This window comes from Danio rerio, chromosome 24 (assembly GCF_052040795.2).
Source record: "Danio rerio strain M-AB ecotype USA chromosome 24, GRCz13ab, whole genome shotgun sequence".
NCBI classification, from domain to species: Eukaryota; Metazoa; Chordata; class Actinopteri; order Cypriniformes; family Danionidae; genus Danio; species Danio rerio.
The window spans coordinates 20,485,748-20,505,000 of NC_141044.1; the positions used below are offsets into that span (position 1 = coordinate 20,485,748).

Sequence of the window (19,253 nt, forward strand, 5' to 3'; positions counted from 1 at the left end):
TAAATAAACAAATACTTATTAGTTATGGAAAGCCATGTTGTGTAATGATTAGCCAGTGTTAATATGGTACAATTAATTTATTTATGCAACATTAGCATAATAAAATCCTCACAAATATTGCAAAATGTACTAAAACTAATTCTTACATTTTGATTTCTAATATAAATCTTGTATGAATTGCATAAGTGTAAACCAAACCAATTGTGGTATTGCGAAAGTAGAACTGTTTGCTTAGAAATATATATATATATATATATACAGTTAAAGTCAGAATTATTAGCCCCCCCTGAATTTTTAGACCGCTTGTTTATTTTTTCCCCAATTTCTGTTTAATGGAGAGCAGATTTTTTCAACACATTTCTAAACATAATAGTTTTAATAACCGATTTATTTGATCTTTGCCATGATTGTAAATAATATTTGACTAGATATTTTTAAGACACTTCTATACAGCTAAAAGTGACATTTAAAGGCGTATCTAGGTTAATTAGGTTACCTAGGCAGGTAAGTGTAATTAGGCAAGTTATTTTATAAACAGTGGTTTGTTCTGTAGATTATCGAGAACAAATATAGCTTAAAGGGGCTAGTAATTTTGTCCCTAAAATTATGTTTAAAAAATTAAAAACTGCTTTTATTCTAGCCAAAATAAGTCTCGTTTCTGTAGAAACAAGACTTTCTACAGAAGAAAATATATTATCAGACATACGGTGAAAATTTCCTTGCTCTGTTAGACATAAAATATATATATATATATATATATATATATATATATATATATATATATATATATATATATATATATATATATATATATATATATATATATATATATATATATATATATATATATATATATCTTTTTTTTACTTTAAATAAGTATAATACATTTATTTTGCATTGCAACTCTTACAATATATTTGGGAATAATACATTTATTTTGCATTGCAACTCTTACAATATATTTGGGTCCATTTAAACTAAAATTGTCAATAAGGGAGCAAAACGTTGTGCTTTAACCAAAAAATACACAATTACGTTTAAAAGATGCTTTATGTCATTATTCATCTGGGAGTTAACAAAATATGTTGTAAATACATTTGACCTTTTACCATTTCGGACTGAATCATTTTGACAAACAAGTATATTATGTATACCAATAGATCAACAACTTGATAAAAGTTTATCAATCAGGGTTCAAGTGAATTGTTTTAGCTATACAAAGTTTAACGTAATATTTTAGTCAGTTTGACTGATTTAAGTAGATATACCTAACCAAGTTAATTTGATTTAACTTAAATAAGGTTTACAGTGAAAATATAAACATGTGAGTTTCATAAATTTAGCTTGTTTTTGAGCAATAATTACTTAAAGGCCTGTCACAATAATCAATATTTTGACTTATCGCACAACACATGGACACGACCTCAACCATTTTCAGTTATGCAATATACAATTAAAGTCAGAATTTTTTAGCCACTTCTAGAACTTTTTTTTCTTCTTTAAATATTTCCCAAATTATGTCTAACAGACCAAAATAATTTTTTACAGCATGTCTGATAATATTTTTTCAGGAGAAAGTCTTGTTTTTTATTTCGGCTAAAATAAAAGCAGTTTAGAATTTTTTAAAAAACATTTTAGGGACAAAATTATTAGCCCCTTTAAGCTATATTTTTTCTCGATAATCTACAGAACAAACCACTGTTATAAAATAACTTGCCTAATTCCCCTAACCTGCCTAACTTAATTAACCTAGTTAAGCCTTTAAATGTCACTTTAAGCTGTACAGAAGTGTCTTGAAAAATATATAGTCAAATATTATTTACAGTCATCATGGTAAAGATAAAACAAATCAGTTATTAAAATGAGTTATAAAACTATTACGTTAAGAAAAGTGTTGAAAACAGAAACTGGGGGAAAAAAATAAACAGGGGTGCTAATAATTCAGGGGGGTTATAATTCTGATTTCAACCATGTATCGCCCATACATCAAAAAATTTTTTAGCAACATTTTAGCTGATGGGCAACATCTCTATTAGATGTGTCAGTGTCAGTATGGTAAAAAAAAAACATAGTATTTACTATGAATTACTATAGTATATTTTCATGCTGATGCCTGACAACTGAAAATAGATCTGGAAGCAGATTTCGCAGCCTGTAAATTTAGCCTGGTACCTAATTATTAAATTGTTAAAATAACTATAAGAATCTTAAGAATCTCTTTGGAAGAGTGTACTTGCACAGTGATGCTATTATATTGTCATTCTGGCATTATATAATGAGTTTCATAAAATGGTCTAAAAATGACAATAATATTGATTATCGCAATATATTTTGGTGCGATATATCGTTCAAAAAATAGATATTGTGACAGCCCTAATTACTTTTAAAGGACATTTTTTAATATATGTTTTAAACAAACTTAATAAAATCTTATTCATTCCAATGGGATTAATGAATCACCAAAAGGGAAAAAATATACATTATTAATACATATTTATGTCCTACTCAGTGTATTTCAGCGTTTTAAGTGGAACTCTAAAAAAGTATCTGTATACGTTTCACTTAACTATCCAAGATTTTTTTTCTTTTCTTTTTCCCTTTAGTAACATACAGATGTATGGTACATAGGGTTTTCCACAATGGGTACACAAAACAACCAAACATCGGAATCTAGAAGTTATATAAATATGAAAATTACATTAATGATTCAAGGACATTATAAGAGCAATCAAAACAATACACTCATAATTATTTTGTAATATTTTTGTTATATCGTCAAAAAGAAAACAGATAAAACTGATTTGCTGCAATTAAGGTGTGTACTTTTCATTTTATTTTCTATTTTATTAAATTTTTTTTATCATATTGTGGCACCCAGTCTACCCTTCCCCCCCTAAACTACATACTTATGAAATTGTGAGGATGGTAATTGTAGAATCTTGTTCATTTGTAATTGTATTTACTTATTTTTAAATAGGTATTGTTCTTCTCATTATCTTTCTTTTACGTTTTAGGTTTTGTCTCATTTCAATACAAAAATAAACAAAATCTTTCTAAATATACATTCTATATTAAGTCTGGTCTTAATGGAAGAATATATTCTACCCATTTTCTCTATGTCTCATTAAACTCCTCAGTCTGTAAACGACGATTCCAAGACTTCATCTTTACTCATTACTGAGACGTGCATGGTCAGATACAACATGGCATTAGTAGAAAAACAACAAATTACAAGTGATTATGGAAACAACAAATGTATACAGATTTTTTTGAATTCAAGAAAAGGGTAATAGAATAAACGTATCTTATGAATGAATTTCGAGCCAGCATTCAAAGTAGTTTCATGTATACCAACAATAATATATCCTGAACAATATTATGCATGCAAGCTGTAGGCTGTTACCTTGAGAAGGTTTGTCAAGTAGCTCCTCAGAAAATCTTTGAGTCTTTTGTAGAGTTCTAGTCCAACAAACTGTGCCCCCCCAGGTGTGGGTGTTTTCTTGGAGGGTTTGGACGAGGGGATGCCAGTAGGCCTGGCCTGGTGTACACTGGTACAGTAGTTATACACATGTCTGAACAGCAGGTTAAAGTCAAAAGGCAGTAAGAGAATAAATTATGACAGATTGATAACATTAGCAACCTCCTGGCAGTTTCTTGGTCCTGTTTCTTTATGCAAGACAGACCTAAACCAGTCAAAAACAGTTATACTACTGTAATAAAACAACAATCATGGAGATATGATTTCTAACAATTCTTATCTTGCATGAAAAAGCTGCTGGACACACTTAAACCGTCAAGTCAAAAAAGATTTTATCTATGCGGTCTAGAAAAACAGTAATTATTAGACATGCTCCGGTCAGGATTTTTGCAGCCGATATAGAGTTCCAATTCCTTATCATGAGGATCGGCCGATACAGAGTACGGATTTTGATGCTTCAAGATTTATATAACTTTGCTATTGCATAAAGCACATTTTCCCTTTAAGAATGGTAAAGTGGAGATCTTTCCTTAATTAAGGATGTTGAATATATGCCTTAAACATGTCTCTTATAACTATTTATTGTGGACAAGTAATGACTGAAGCATTACCCCCTTCAGTCCTACAGGGACAACATTTTAAAGGTAGAGGCTCTTAAGAAAACATCTGCTTCAACAGACGTACACACTCTCATGCAAAAAGCCCTCTTGAGAAGCTCTTATGCATGTTGAATGGAAATAAAAGAATATTACAAGTTCTCTGAAACGGTATGTTTTTATTGCAAGCTGTAATGTCTCAGTGCTGTAGCTTAAGGGTCGTGATCATTTCTGTTTTCTTTGTTATGGTCTTCTGAGCAGTGTGGTGACAGCACTATAAGACTAAACTGCATGCTGAGACTCTGTTTGACAGCAGCACTAAAGAAACTTGCAAAAGCAGCAGAAAGTTCTTTGTGGACTCACAGAGCCACACACAGCCAAATAAAAGACATGACTGAAGATGTAGAGGGGAATGACAGCTGTGGGTAGTAGATCAAAATCACAGCAATTACACCCCATGTCTGATGTGGCACTTAGTGGGCGAAATGCAGAACTGCAAATTTGAAAGTGGACAGAAGCCTTTGTAAGTTTTAACTTGCCTGATACTAACTGCTTTAAAGGGGCGGTCCAGAATGTAATTTTAAGGCTTCGTTGTGTTTATAAGATGCAAAGCAATGTGTGCTCATGTTTCACTTGAAGGAAATCACGTTGTTATTTTTTCATACATCTGACTTTGATTATATACAGCTACTCAGCTAACATGAAAACGACTGTCATATTTCCTAGTTCATCTGAAAGGCCCACCCTCAAGTGACTCTGATTGGTCATCTATTATATTGTGCTGTGATTCACGGATCGGCTCCACGTCACGCCCGTACATGCATGCGCTTCTGTGCTGAATAACCGATGTTTATGTTTATTTTTCTCTGATGCTGGAATTAAGTTATTTTCTGTAATTTACAGTGACGTTGTTGACAAAAGAATAAAGCACAAGATGTGGGATGCAACCTGTGTGAGCCTTGATAGATTTTTCTGCTGCTAACTGACATGAGTTAAGCGAGCTCTCCTCTATTCTTTTATCTCAACACGATACAAGACTTCTTTCACATATATTCAGAATATGCATAAGTAAGTAATATGAATCATTCACATATCTTTTGCGAGTTCATTATCTGAGATGTAGAACGGATGGAAAAGCTGCCTATAGAGAGACAAGCATGCGCTGGTGAAGAGTGTGTGTGTGTGTGTTTACATCGGTTTGACTGGTAAATATGAATTTGTAGCTAAATCGTTAGCTGTGCCAAACAGCATTTCCTGTTGTTTACATCTTTGCTACAGCATACCGTTAACGCTAGACACTGTACATGTCATGATCAATTTTAACAAATAAAAACACTTACAGGTTGTGACTCAAAGGGCTTCTGCTTGTTGGAGCAGCTCCTTCTTTAAGGAGATTTTAACCGAATTCAGCACTGAACTGGGAGAGATTCTTGAGCTGTTTTATCAAATTATGCTTGCTATGTATTTTATAATTAATAATAATTAATATTGAACTGTAAGCACTTCTGTCTTTGTGTCGTGTCAATTGGAAGCCCAAATACAAAAACAGCTCTGAAAATAGCAGCGTTTGGACGGCATTTTAGCTTTCTCTGCTGTAACATTACAGTGCCTCTGGCCACGCCCCTGAGTGGTAAAAGTACCTTTGTGATCTCACAGGCCTGGAAGTATTTTTTGTAATCCCCAAAGTTCGTTCACTGTAGGATTTGCTAAGCTATCTCTGTAATAGCCAATGTCTCCCTTTGCATTGAACTGAGCATTTTACATTCAGAGATGTTGTTTATGTTCACAGCTACATTACACATCAACTAAAGTTAAAAATATAATATCGTAGTGGACCACCCCTTTTAGAGCTCTAGGGTGGAATAATCAAAGTGTGTGTGCTTGGCTTTATAAATTGGCCAAGCTAAAAAAATATAAATAACAACATGTACTTTAATTTTACAATGCTCTACGAGACATTTAGCAAATTTCTGTGAAATATTGGTTGTAAAATACCCCCATTGCAATGCCAGGCCTGACCTAAAATTAAAACCTCATTTAATTGAACACTTTTGATTGATTACGATTGAATAATTATTCTATTTTTAGTGTAATTATTAATTTATTATTATTTCCCCCTCAGAGTTCATAGTGTTATCATTTGTACTGTAAACATACTTCACTAATAAAGCTTTTTTTAAAAAAAAAAAAGGCACATTTTATTAAAATAATAAATAGAAACAATATATGTTTGTTTGATAAATACTTCAAACTGAAATCAAAGCACACAGTGCTTGAGATGAAGATGTTTTGTGAAAAAGGTCACAATTCAGTTCTAATTTAAAAAGCAAGTTAGCTTAAAAAATAAAAAAAATAAGTTTGTAAACAAACTAAAAATAACCAGCACCTCTTGCAAGCATAACTAAAGTTACCAAATAAAATAAAATCATTGAATTAACTTTTTATGATAGAGCTTAGTGATGCTGGTGGATAAGCCAAAGGAAAGTGAGTGAGTACTGTTCGACATGCTACAGGTCATTAAAAAAAAAACAGCTCGAGATGTATTGGCCAATATCACATGTCATGACTCCATCTATACTCTCTGATCTGGCCAATCTCATGAACCGATCACAAGTGTGGTTATTTATGAGGAACTTCTATATTTTTCACAATATTGCAAGTTCTAAAACCTGACAGGAAATATTAAAGAAATAAAACACTTAAAATGATGTATATTTTGTAACTTCTTGTAATATACATATTGCAATAAGCAGAATAGACCCAGTTCCTTTTAGTAAAGAAGTAATATATTTATAGGTGCGCATTTTTTATGTAATAAAATGTTGTATTTTGTTTTAGCTAATATTTTTTGTAAAGTTGCTTCTGATCATGATCACATGTCCACATTTAATGGCAATAAGAGGCATGTTTAAGGGATTATATGCAACATCCTAAATTTATTCTCTTTGGTAAGGAAAAAACTCCACCTTTATGCAATGGAACAGTTATATAAAGCTTGAAGCATCAGAATCAGTACTCGGTATCGACCAATCACCATGACAAGGAATCGGTACTCTGTATCGGCTGCAAAAATCCTGAATCCTAAAAACAACTATTGCTACTAATAATCTATCAGGCATTTGCTCAAACTGATTGGCTCAAGTAAAATTGCGAATACACAAGCATTGGGCTTTGAAACATTGATGTTCCTGCCCAATACCAAATATACTACCAACAAAGAACAAGACTAACATGCAGCGCATCATTCATCTGACATATGAGAGACACTTGCTTTCTTAATCCACACGCAGTAGTATATTTTTAAAGGAATCGTATTAACAGAATTAAAAAGCAAAATAACAGACATGAGCAAATGGCGTTGTTATGGGCTATGATTTTAAGTTTCATTTCGACTAATTGCCCAGACCTGATTCAGGAGTATTCCACTCTAATTGAATTTGGCAAGCAAAAAAGGTCAACTGTCAACAGGGCAATGATGAATAAAGCATAGCTTACTCACACGAGAGGGGGTTGGATGCAGACCTGGTGCAGTTGCAATCTGAGCTGCATGTAATGCTTTTTAATGCACACACCTAACCCTTACCCTCACAGTGAAGTCACTAGCTCCACTGAGTGCATTATGTCTGACATTGCAAGTCCAAGACTTGCTGTTTAAGCTTGCATAACCAAGGCTACTTCCAGATAATACTGACTAACACAGATGTCTCTTTTAAAACCACACATCTTTCTGTTGGTCAATTCTGCATAAAAATCTGTGTAGGAAACCTTGTTTACTCTTACGAAAAACTAAACCGTGCAGATTCATTTGAAATGATTGACTCCTGAATGGCATCCTTAATGAAACAAAAACTATAACAACCCAAACCATTTCATAACTTTGCCTCATAAGCCAAGGCCTTATTCTCATTAAAAGCACAAGTTTCACGCGCACGCACACCACACCTAACCAAACAAAGACGTTCAGTGTACTGGTCACAGCTGCTACCCCCATTAATCCCCATTCATCCCGCCGTGCCCAGTAAGATACGTGTAGAGTTCCATGTAGCGAGACCTAGCCATGCTCTGGCGTGTATAGACTTGCTGTATTCCTGATCTCAGGTCATCCCAGATCTGCTCCAGCCCAATCTGTTTGAGCCCGTGGGTGTTCTGGCCCCTGGTGGATGACATTGTCTCTGTGGCGGTCTGCTCGCGTCAGATAAATCCTCTCTTCTTCCCGTTCTGCTCCAGAACACTGCTGCTTCACATGTAGTCCACCATGCTGGAGAGCATTCAGACAGGAAGGGTTCAGGGATGAGTACCTCTACACTTCACAGATGGTGGCGCAGGCTGATCTAGGGTTACAGAGGCGTCCAAACAGTTCAGTGCAATGTCTGCAAGAGCAAACAAATCAGGATTAAAAGTAAATAACCACGTATCCTCATTTCAAGATCTCTTTTTGAATAAAACTTTTCACATACTGGGTAAAATAGTTGTCTGGGATTGTCAAATATCTGCAATGTTTTAAAGCTCTAAGAGCATGGTAAATGAAGCTATTAGCACTGTTTACATCTGCTACTGAGATCTGTTTTTGTTGATTGAATCACAAGTAGACTAGAAAGACACATTTCTATTCATAATGGGTGTTTTCATTGGTCTCTTTTGTCCAATTGTTTTATGAAGTTCTGTAAGGGTGCAAGTACAGGCTTCTTTTGATCTTTCTATATAGTGCAAAATAAGAAAGTGAAAGGAGATTCATTCATTCATTTTCTTTTTGGTTTAGTCCCTTTAAAAATCCGGGGTCACCACAGTGGAATGAACCGCTAACTTATCCAGCACATGTTTTAAATAGCGAATGCCCTTCCAGCTGCAACCCATCTCTGGGAAAAAAAGTGAAAGGATATTTAAGTGAAATGAGATATGAAAATGAAATAGAAAGAATTAGCCTCCATTTCTCCTTGGATAGCAAGAAAATTATTCTAAATTATTTAAGTTTTGTCCACACTAAGGGCTGGTAGGAAACATTGTTCAATCATGGCTGTCCAGCATATTTCCAAAACACATCCTGAAATGTTTAAGAATTAGGTCAGTAGACTTTTTTATGATTGTACGACCACAGAGCATCTGCACCATGAGTGAGGTTAAAAGCATTTTCAACTGTCTCTAGAAGTGGTCAATACTCAAAACTTTTTAAAACCTGTTTTAATTAAGGAATAAATGGGAAAAGGTCTCAGTCAGTTTCAAATTGCTGATTTACTTTTACCTCAAATATTAGTCAAACTACACGATTAATCGAAAAAAAGATTGTGATTGCAATTCAACCCTACACACGATCTTAATTCAGATTTTCTATGATTCTGCCAATGATATTTTCAAGTTCAGGAGAGCAGCATAAAAGCAGTCGAACAAGTCTTTACATCGCTTTATATAAGTTGTTCAGCAACATGACACCTCCAAAAGGTGTTGAAAGTGTCACATACTGTATTTATAAGGTAAAAATCATCCCTAAATATAAATTCTGTCTTAATGTAATGATGTATTCGCAGCTGCGAAATCACACGAGTCGACGCACTGTTTGTCTACTACTGAGAGGACACGCATGTCCCCCGAGTAATGTCTACTTTACTGAAAAGAACCAGTATAGGCTGTGAATAACAGGTAATAAAGTTGTAAATAATGTTCAGTGTTGTACAGAGCGATCGTTTGGGGAAGTATGATTTGCTTTTATTTTTATTTTATTCAGTAACAGCAGCCATGACATGAGTCACACTCTGCAGTGAAAATGAAACCTAAAGTGCACACATCATTTAAATGATTGTATTGCATTTATGAATTATGATTACAAACATTTGATATGTTTTTTCTTTCAGAGCCAACACAAAGTGATGAGCCTGAAAATAAATGTTTACTGGGTCAGTATAACTACTCTAGAATAACTTTGAACATAATGCAAGAGGGAATCTGATAATGACAAATGTTTCATTTTACCAGTGAAAAAAGATCTAATGATGTTGTCAATGACAAATGACAAGCATATGTCTCAAACATAATAATTCAACTTTAGAATTATGAATTATTATATTCTGATCATCACTTTACTGTGAACCAGGACAGATTTCGGCACCGTTTACACTAGTGTGTTTTAGTTTTAAAACAGCGTTTTAGAATGAAAACGATCCACGTCCACACTAGCGTTTCACCCAGCGTTTCTGAACAACTTTCCGTCCACATTACACTTCTGGAAATGCACATCACGTGACCACACACACACACTCTGGCATGCGCTGCTGCATATCTAGCCAGATGAGAGCTGTGCTCGTCGGACTGTTCATAAAGGATCTACGCTGGATCCAATCTCACTGTATTTGTTAAACGTGATATTTAATTCATCTTGTTGTTTTATCTAACAAAATATTCCTGACTTTGGTCTTTAGAAACTATTACTTGTTCTTAGGTAACGTGTTTTGGCTGAGCGCAAAGATAAATTAATAATTAATGTAACCACGTCATTCTGTATATTGACTGATTGTCTGCCTTTATTTCCTATACTGTATAAACTTATTTTACATTATACTTTTATAATGGCCATTACTGATTATTAAACTGATATTCAGCAAAAGAGACGGTATGTTTCGTATTTTCAATGAAAATGACAGGAGGCAGTAACGTTATAGGCTCCGTTTTGTAAATATGCACACAGGGAAGATGACGTTCACATATGCAGCACAACGCTTCAACATTTCTGATGTTTGTTAAGTTGTTAATATCAAAATGAAATAATTTTTCATTTTATTTTTAAGATAGCGAAACAACGTACTTATCCAGGATGATGTGAACAATGTTATAAAGTACACTGTTCCCTTTGGAGATTTACCGACATTTCCTCGTGAGTCTTTTTTCCATATCAAACTTATAAAGTCTGAACTTACAAGGAGAGGATGCAGGGCTGAACTGTGTGTGTAGGTTACTTAATATTGAGGAAAAGCCCCAATCAGATGTCTGCAGCCCCGCCTTCGTTTTCAGATGTCTCAGTTTTCCCCCATCCACACTTAGACGGAGCAACAGCGTTTTAGAATGAAAACGGCCTCTTCAGCGTTTCCAAAACGCTCCGTTTTCGGCGCTCGAAAACACACTCCAGCGTAGTGTGGATAGATGGCGTAACTGTAGCAAAACGTATGCGCAAGTTACGCAAGCGTCAGCGGCGCGTGAGCAGCGCGTGTGTTTTCGGCGTCCATGTTAACAGATTAGAGCTTTCATACCGCACGCAGCAGCAGCGAATCAGAGCGAGGCGTGAGCGTCGCCGAAGCAGCAGTGCAGCGATAGTTTCGGCGCTGGGTCTATTTTTGACGCACTGCTCACGCTCAATTAAAGTGACAGTGCATTGATAATGACCAAAACACATTGAATGACAGTAAAAAGTAGCAATTTTACCCAATAAATGCGTTAATAGTGTCAAATGGTTTATATATAGTCATTCAAATTAACTTAAAACGATTAAAAACGGCAACAAACATTTATTTAGGCCCGAACTACAAAACCAAATGTAAAACAATTTTAGTATCAGTTTTGCTTAAGTTGCACAGTAGTGTTGTAGGAGCGGGGAAATAGAATATTTACGGGATTTGTAGTCCATAGCGGAGTGTATTGTGGGTAGTGTAGTTCGACACGCATGCTGGATTATGTGAGCTCGCTGTGTTCTGTGCAGCTGAGCAGAGGAAGAAAGTTTTAATCGGCTTTGTTTTATGTTCACTCGAGTTATTCCTACCGGGAGCTATTTGCACTGTGAACCTGACAACACAAAAATAAGTGAAAGAATGGCAAGCATTGGTTACTTTTGTCCGTCTCATCCTCTGCACGAGCATGAATCAACGAGCTGTTATTCTGCCGCTGGACATCACTGAAGCGGAGAAAGTAACACTAGTTTGATCATGTATAAATATCATTATAACTATATTGTATAAATATTATTATAACTAGGTCTACAGCAACCTGACAATCAAAAAACAAATGACATGATATCACAGACGATTGTCTTCTGACTGTAGACACTTCTCATATAAGTTAGCTTGAGAAGCATACAGTACTATTTGATCTATAAAATTTGTAAAATAAACATTTGCAGGTTAAAGAAACAGCATAGGAGGGGCCTTGGTGCAGATGAAAAGTTTAAAAAGTGTATTGGTATATAGAGAGACATGGGTAACTAGATAGAATAGACAGAGATAGGTTGATCTCTGCAGCAGCTGCCGAAGAGCTGCGCGCTGCAGACGCAGCTGGTGTGAAAGGCAAACGCCTGCGTGCTGCTACTGCTCGACATACGCGCTGCGCACGCTCTGCTCACGCGCCGCTGACGCTTGTGGTGTGAAACAGGCATTAGTGTGAACAGGGCCTTAAAGTCTGTTCAAGTCTACCATTTAAATCTATACAAAACTTAGCATTTTAATCAACAGTAGACCTACACATAGGCCTAATATTATTGCTGTTTTACCATATGTTTGGGAAATAACAATAATAATAGGCTACTCATATTAACCTTTATTTTACATCTACAGAATCGTGAGAAAATTGTGATCTTGATTTTAAGCAAAAAAATTATGATTCTCATTTTAGCCAGAATCGTCCAGCCTTTAGGGGTTGAATTGATCAGCTTACAGCAGTGTTATATATGACATATTGTATCCTATGTATATTTTAAAAGATGTAATAGTAAAATTAAAATCCCAACTCATTACACTGAGTGACATTTTCGCAATTGCATTTAATGTCTTCTACCAACTTGCTTGAAACAAAAAAAATCTGTATTAGGACAGAACAAGTGGTTATACTGTGACAAAATAAATTTTAAACAAAGCTTAAACCAGAATAATAAACAAAGCTTAAACCAGAATTTTGAAAATACAGACCAGAACCATACTTAAATTTTCTAAAAGGGTATTTCCAAGTATTTTTAAAGGAGGCATATTTAATAGAAAGTAGTAGACTAACAGCAAAGCAAGCGTTACACTGGAGCTCATGTGAAGTGACAAGTATTGGGTCAGAGTTATATTTAGCAGTGTGTCTGACTGCTCCATGTTGATGAGCATAGGATATGAATCTTGCCGGTCATTGTTTACATGTTGTGACGTTTAAGACATTGCATGTCAGAGGCAAGAGTGATCGAGGGTTGAGGCATCAGAACATGTGACCAGCAGGATTTGGTTTAGCTTGGTTATTAATAGCATTTCAAACATCGTTCTTCCTTGGGTTTCTTGTTTACAGACAGCTGTTTCTATAGCCAGCGGAACCGACTCTGTGTGTCTGAGACAGGTTACCATCTCTGAATAATAAAAACATACGTAGCATTCAGACACTTCAACATACCATAAAGTCAAGTTCAGATGTGTCTGTTTTTCTCTGCAATTCCCATAAATCAAAAAAGCAAAGATCTACAACTAGCCCAGCCCTGCTAAATCACTGACCTAGAGCGTGAGAGGTTTTACAGCATGGGAAATAAACAAGATGAAGTGGCGTCACACCGTCAGGACCAAACCAGCTTATAGTGACATATAAGAGACGTAGACAGTTTAAGAGGACACTGACTTATAATCCCCTCGCTTATTTAACCTCATGTACACATAAATACATACGGCTTTACGATCCATGATGTATACAAGTTCTGCTTTCAGAGTCTGTAAGCTGGACTAGCAAAAGCGGTCATTGTTAGTCCTAATATTTAGGTACTTCTGAAACTCAAGTGCTTTGCTTGATCACTGTGGGAAAAGGTTTTGTGAACGTCAAACTGCTTGAGCCTGGTCACATTTAATCTTATTAGTTTAGCCAGAGGAAGGCTAGACTCTCTGACCCACATCCATCAGTGGGATATTTCAGTGAAGTCAGACATGATCTCTAGGTCGTTCAAATTTCAACTATTAGAGAGAATAACTGCTTTAAGTCATAAAGATTTAACAGAATCAAAAGTTTTTATTAAATAAAGAAAAAATCTGTGACTATTTATTTTACACCAGCATGACTTTCCATCTTCCATGGAAACCAAAAGATATTTAGAAGTATGTTGGTAACCAAATATGGGTAAAATAATGCAACTACAAACTGACATTTATTGTAATGGCCTGGCCTTTGATTTTACGATTTAATCTTTTTATATAGCAGAGATTTCAAATAAGTGACGAAATTACATGCCATTCTAAACGATTTAACAATAAAAATTTATTTTAAGAAAGTAGCTGTAGTAAATAACTGGTTACCTTAACTAGTCAAGATAACAGTAAAGGTGGTCAGTAATTCAGAGTAATGCTTTTGCAAGTTCTAATATCAATTTTAAGTGAATGCAAGAAAAAATTAATCAGTTCTACCAGTTTGAAATCTAAATTAGGCATGGGATGATAATTGTTTTCAAGGTATACTGCGTTTGGAAAAGTCAAAGTTTCAAAACCGCCAATATTTTGTTATTCCGTTTCTAAGATATATGTAAAATTTTCATTTTCTTTTTTGTACATTTTTTAGCACAACAGTATCTCAAGCAAAAAAGATATCCAAAGATGTCGTTTTAAATTGTAAAGGAATCAGTGTTTTTGAAACTAACGAAGACAGCAGAATAACATAATATTTTAAATGTTTCTCAAAGTAAAATATGTTGTGTTCAAAGGATAAAAGGGTTGTTGTTTTTTTTACCCAGACATTTAATAAGAACTCATCTTAAGAGTAGTAATTACAATACCGAGAAATCTTGATAAATCTTATCCAAGTTTATTATATAATCAAAAAAAAAAAAAAGCTACAGTATCAGCAAATCTAACAGACACTGTAACGTTCATTATAAAGTTTTTATGGCACTGTTTTGGGATGAAGATGTGGATGAGAGACTGAAGTGTGAAAATGAAAGAAAATGAAGTGAAGTAGTGTCTGTTTACTTTATGCCATTTTCTATGGCTGTTTACATGAAAAGAATATGTTAAAAGTATTAAAGTTTTTATAAATTATTTGTTTGATGAATCCATGTGAACAACACATGGTATGTGTACATTCAAGCATACACACTTTGGGAACGGGTTGGTAATACAATTAAGGCATTTACTATGCAGAATATATCGCTTTAGCATCAATATCATAATGTTTGCATTTGCAATAGTCACATTGCACTTTTGCACATTGCACATTGATGTGCAATGTTGCATTTATATGTTTGGATTATATTTGACCTAAAGCCATTGTTCAGAACACATGATATTTGTGGAGTCACTGCAGTTTAACCATAATAGAGTGAAAGTTTATCATTCGTCTGTTTTTAAAGAGCCCATATTATGGGTTTTTGGAAATTGAAAAAAGTGTGTGTGTGCGTTTGTGTGCATGCGTTGCCGTCCTGAGGAGAACGGGTGCAACATATGTGTGTGCTTGCGTGCGTGTGTGTGTGTGTGTGTGTGGGCGCGTGCAATATGTGTGTGTGTGTGTGTATGTGTGTGTGTGGACGCGTGTGCGAGGACGAGGGCAAAATGTGTGCGTGTCTGTGAAAAGAGCAGAATGTGACAAGCTAGGAAATCTCCTCGCCAGTTATTGGGAGTTTTTGCTCAATAAAATAGTTAGTCGTCTGTATTTACATTCATCCACTGGCAGCTAAACTCCACGCCTTACACTATCGAGCGTGTATACACTCTGACTACTTCTATATTGTTGATTAGCTGCTGGCTATTCGCTCTGTCTCTGGCTGAAAGCAGTTAGTGTCAACCATTCGCAACAGACTGTCATCGGTCCAATCAGCGCAGATTAGCTCCGCGCTAAGGAGGGGTTTGGGAACAAATGAATCACTGGACGATTCATACGGGAGTCGCTGGGATAATTAGGTAAAAATAAATGCAGATAATAAGACCATGAAAGTGTTTTTTGACCTTGCATGCATATTAGACTGTTGTTGGAGACCCTTACAACCAAAATATGACCCTATTTCATGAATAATATGGGCTCTTTAAAGCCTATCACTGTGTGAACATTCAGGCACTCGAAATTGTACCATTTGTAACTTTAATTAATGATTTAGTTTTATTTTTATTATTTATGAAACTGTACAGTGCTCATTTACATTTAATTATTCGATTTCTGTAGCTAAATACTGTTAGAGTCCCAACAAAAATCATATAGCGCTGTTTATTTTACTTTTAATTTAGCTCTATTGTATTTATCCAAGCGTTTAATGTGTTTATTATATTTCATGAATGATTCTCTCTCCTACAAAACCATCACAATCAGTCCAAATCAATTAAATTGTATTCATATCGCAATTATATATCACAGATGAATAAAATATCGCAATATCATATTTTTTCAATATCGTGCAGCCCTAGGGTTTACATGTCTGCTTACTGCAATTTAAATAACCGCACATCACATACTTTAAAATAATTATAGTTTCTATAATTATGAGCTTAATCCTTCCACTTGATTAAAGTGTTGTGTTTGAATTAAGTTCATTTAAGATAATCTGTCACCATTTACTCATTCTCAACTTTTTCCAAACAAGTTTGAGCTTTATATATTACAAAATGTTGGATTTGGATCAAAATATGGATATGTAGGAAACCTGTAACCACAGACTTTTATGGTATGATTTTCCTAACTTGTTGAATAGTAAATGTTAGTAAATGTTAGTAAATGATGATAACAGAATTTGAATTCTCCCTGTAAGCTAAAGTGTAAGTATAAGACAAGAAGCTGAAAATAGAAAAGTACAACTAAAAAGAAAATAAAAGAATCAGACTAGAACTAATCTTTTACATTCATTAAAAGACAAACATTTATCATGGTATCCTACTAAGTATTCGTTCTAATTAAGAATTTTGGTGACAAACAGAAAGCATTGATAAGTAAAGCTACAAGGTCTATAGGAATTGGTGATTAATTCAATCTTTATAAAATGGTGCTCACTGTTCATTTTTAGAAAAATCTGTATTCCTTTTACTGCATTTATATTGCCAATGAAATCAAGAACAGAATGGAATCCAAGTAGCGTCTGTAAATCATTGATGCAAAGCACTAGTGAAGCATATCAAAAACACACATGAGATATGTTAACTATTACTTGTTAACTTCTAGCATATAATCACAAATAATTAAATGGTACAAACTTTAAGTGATCATATATATATATATATATATATATATATATATATATATATATATATATATATATATATATATATATTTTTTTTTTTTTTTCAAATGATTTTCAAAATAAGATCTAGCTTTTAGACAAGCACTGGTAAAATACAATTAAATAGTTGTTATTATAAATTTATCTTGTAATATGCCAAGTGATTCTTTTTCAAAATATGCTTGACAAGATATTTGTCCTATAAACTATTGTCACATTTTACTGTGTTTTCTGTAAATATAAGTACTCTCACCAATACAAAAATTCATAAGAGCTCAGAATAAATTAGTCAAACTCTGAAAAAGACACAAACCACAACAAATAATTTTTCTCAACACCCTAACATAATGTGATAGTACATTATGAGTGACAGTTGCACAAAACTACATTACTATTGTAACCCCTTACATTTATTTAAAACCTACTGATGTGTGTTGACACATACCCAAACATTAGCATGACTCATAAACCAACCACTTTGAAAACTCCTGACTGAGGTTATAATTTCAAAAGAAAACTTACCTCACACTGGCACATGAGGTTTAGGAAATTTAATAAAAACCAATTAAAATGTCTAACGTTATGTCTCAAAAACCAACCCAGTAGACAACATTTTGGGCCAAAAGTGCTGTCTAGGGTAGGCACCTGAGACAGCAGAATTCATGTGAATGTGTGTAAAGGACTCTTCGTTTTGCCTCAGCATTTGTTTACAGCTTTAGGTCTCCATAATATACTTCTTAACACATTAAATGCACTAAGTATTCATTTCATGAACATTTATATGGCGATATTGTTTTGTAAACAGCATCAATAGATTAGCAATGCTAGGTAGCAAGCTCGTTAGCTTCAGGTACCCTTCCTTGTAAACTGCCGCTGAGAGGAACTATTAATACCATAATGTCAACCAAACGTACGTCACTTAAATATAACCTGAAAATCAAGACAAACATTTGTTATTAACCCACTACTGTTATTCTCCGAGGCTTTTGAGATATAATGATGTAAAATGGCTACCTTTTCTTAACTGGTGTGTAATATCACAAAAATGTCTCTCTTCCTTATCGATAAATTGCCAGACACGTCCATTTAGTTGTCATTTATGTCAAACCGGGACGCCTGACACGTGTTTAAAGATATTTAGTCTTACCTGTGTGTGTTTGTAACGTCGAGCAGTGTGAGGTCGAGGCCCTGCGCTCAGTCTGTGTGTGTTTGACTGGAGATGACTGGGAATTCCGTATTAGAGCGAGTGAAACGTCATACGCCACAGCGCAGAGACACACAGCGACGCCTACTGTCCACTCACCGTTGTACACCAGCTGCGTAGGAGCTACACTTTCAGGTGCCAGAACCCACTTTCACCATTCCTGCTGCGAATGACTAAAAAAAAAATGTGTGTAAAACCCACCAGTGGTGGAAAGAGTACTGAAAAATCATACTCATGTGAAAGTACCAATACTTGCCTAAAAATGTAGTTGAAAGTAGAGTAAAAGTATCTGTTGTAAATATCGCTCAACGTATGAGTAAACCTTCCAAAAAAAGTAGACCTTCCAAAAGTACTCAAGAGTAGTGACTAGTGAGTATTACGCTGTAAAAAGCTGATGTGTTTACATGTAATTTGTGCATGTGTGTGTAAACGTAACATGTAGTGCATTTAGTTATTGAACAGCAGGAACACAACATCATCAGACGTTAATACTAGGTTAGATTTAGGTTGTGATGTCAGGTGACCAAAATCCAATAGCCAGGGTCTAGGGATGTTATTTTGATGTCCAATAATGACGTCAAATGACGGTGATATTTGGTTGATTTTAGGTTGTGTTGGAAAGTGATCAAAATCCAACGTCGAGCCAACATCTTAAACCAATGTCATTGAAGTCAAGTACTGATACTTATTCGTCAGGTATGGAAACCAAAATCCAACGTCTGATAGACGTAGTGGTAACATCCTTACAACAACAAGCTGTAACATCATTAGACGTTGATATTTGGTATAGGTTGGACATTGACGTTGGGGTACAATGTCAATCTGACATGATGTTGATGTCTTGCGTCTTGATTAAGG

The 19,253-nt window shown here is 34.7% G+C and overlaps 1 protein-coding gene across 4 annotated transcripts in view; it reads right to left on the reverse strand.

Moving 5' to 3' along the window:
• cul1b (cullin 1b) overlaps positions 1-18,407 on the reverse strand; it is a 34,944-nt gene extending 16,537 nt beyond the window's left edge. For 3 of the 4 annotated variants that reach the window (XR_015524362.1, XM_087308404.1, XM_087308403.1), the window contains exons 1-3: positions 18,339-18,407; positions 8,102-8,444; positions 3,404-3,572 (exon numbers count right to left, since the gene is read on the reverse strand). Coding sequence is in view for 3 of the 4 variants with exons in the window: in XM_087308404.1 (XP_087164530.1) it covers positions 3,404-3,572; positions 8,102-8,241 (309 nt within the window). In the remaining variant the exon portion in view is untranslated. 4 annotated transcript variants of the gene reach the window in all.
• Between the last annotated feature and the right edge of the window lie 846 nt (positions 18,408-19,253).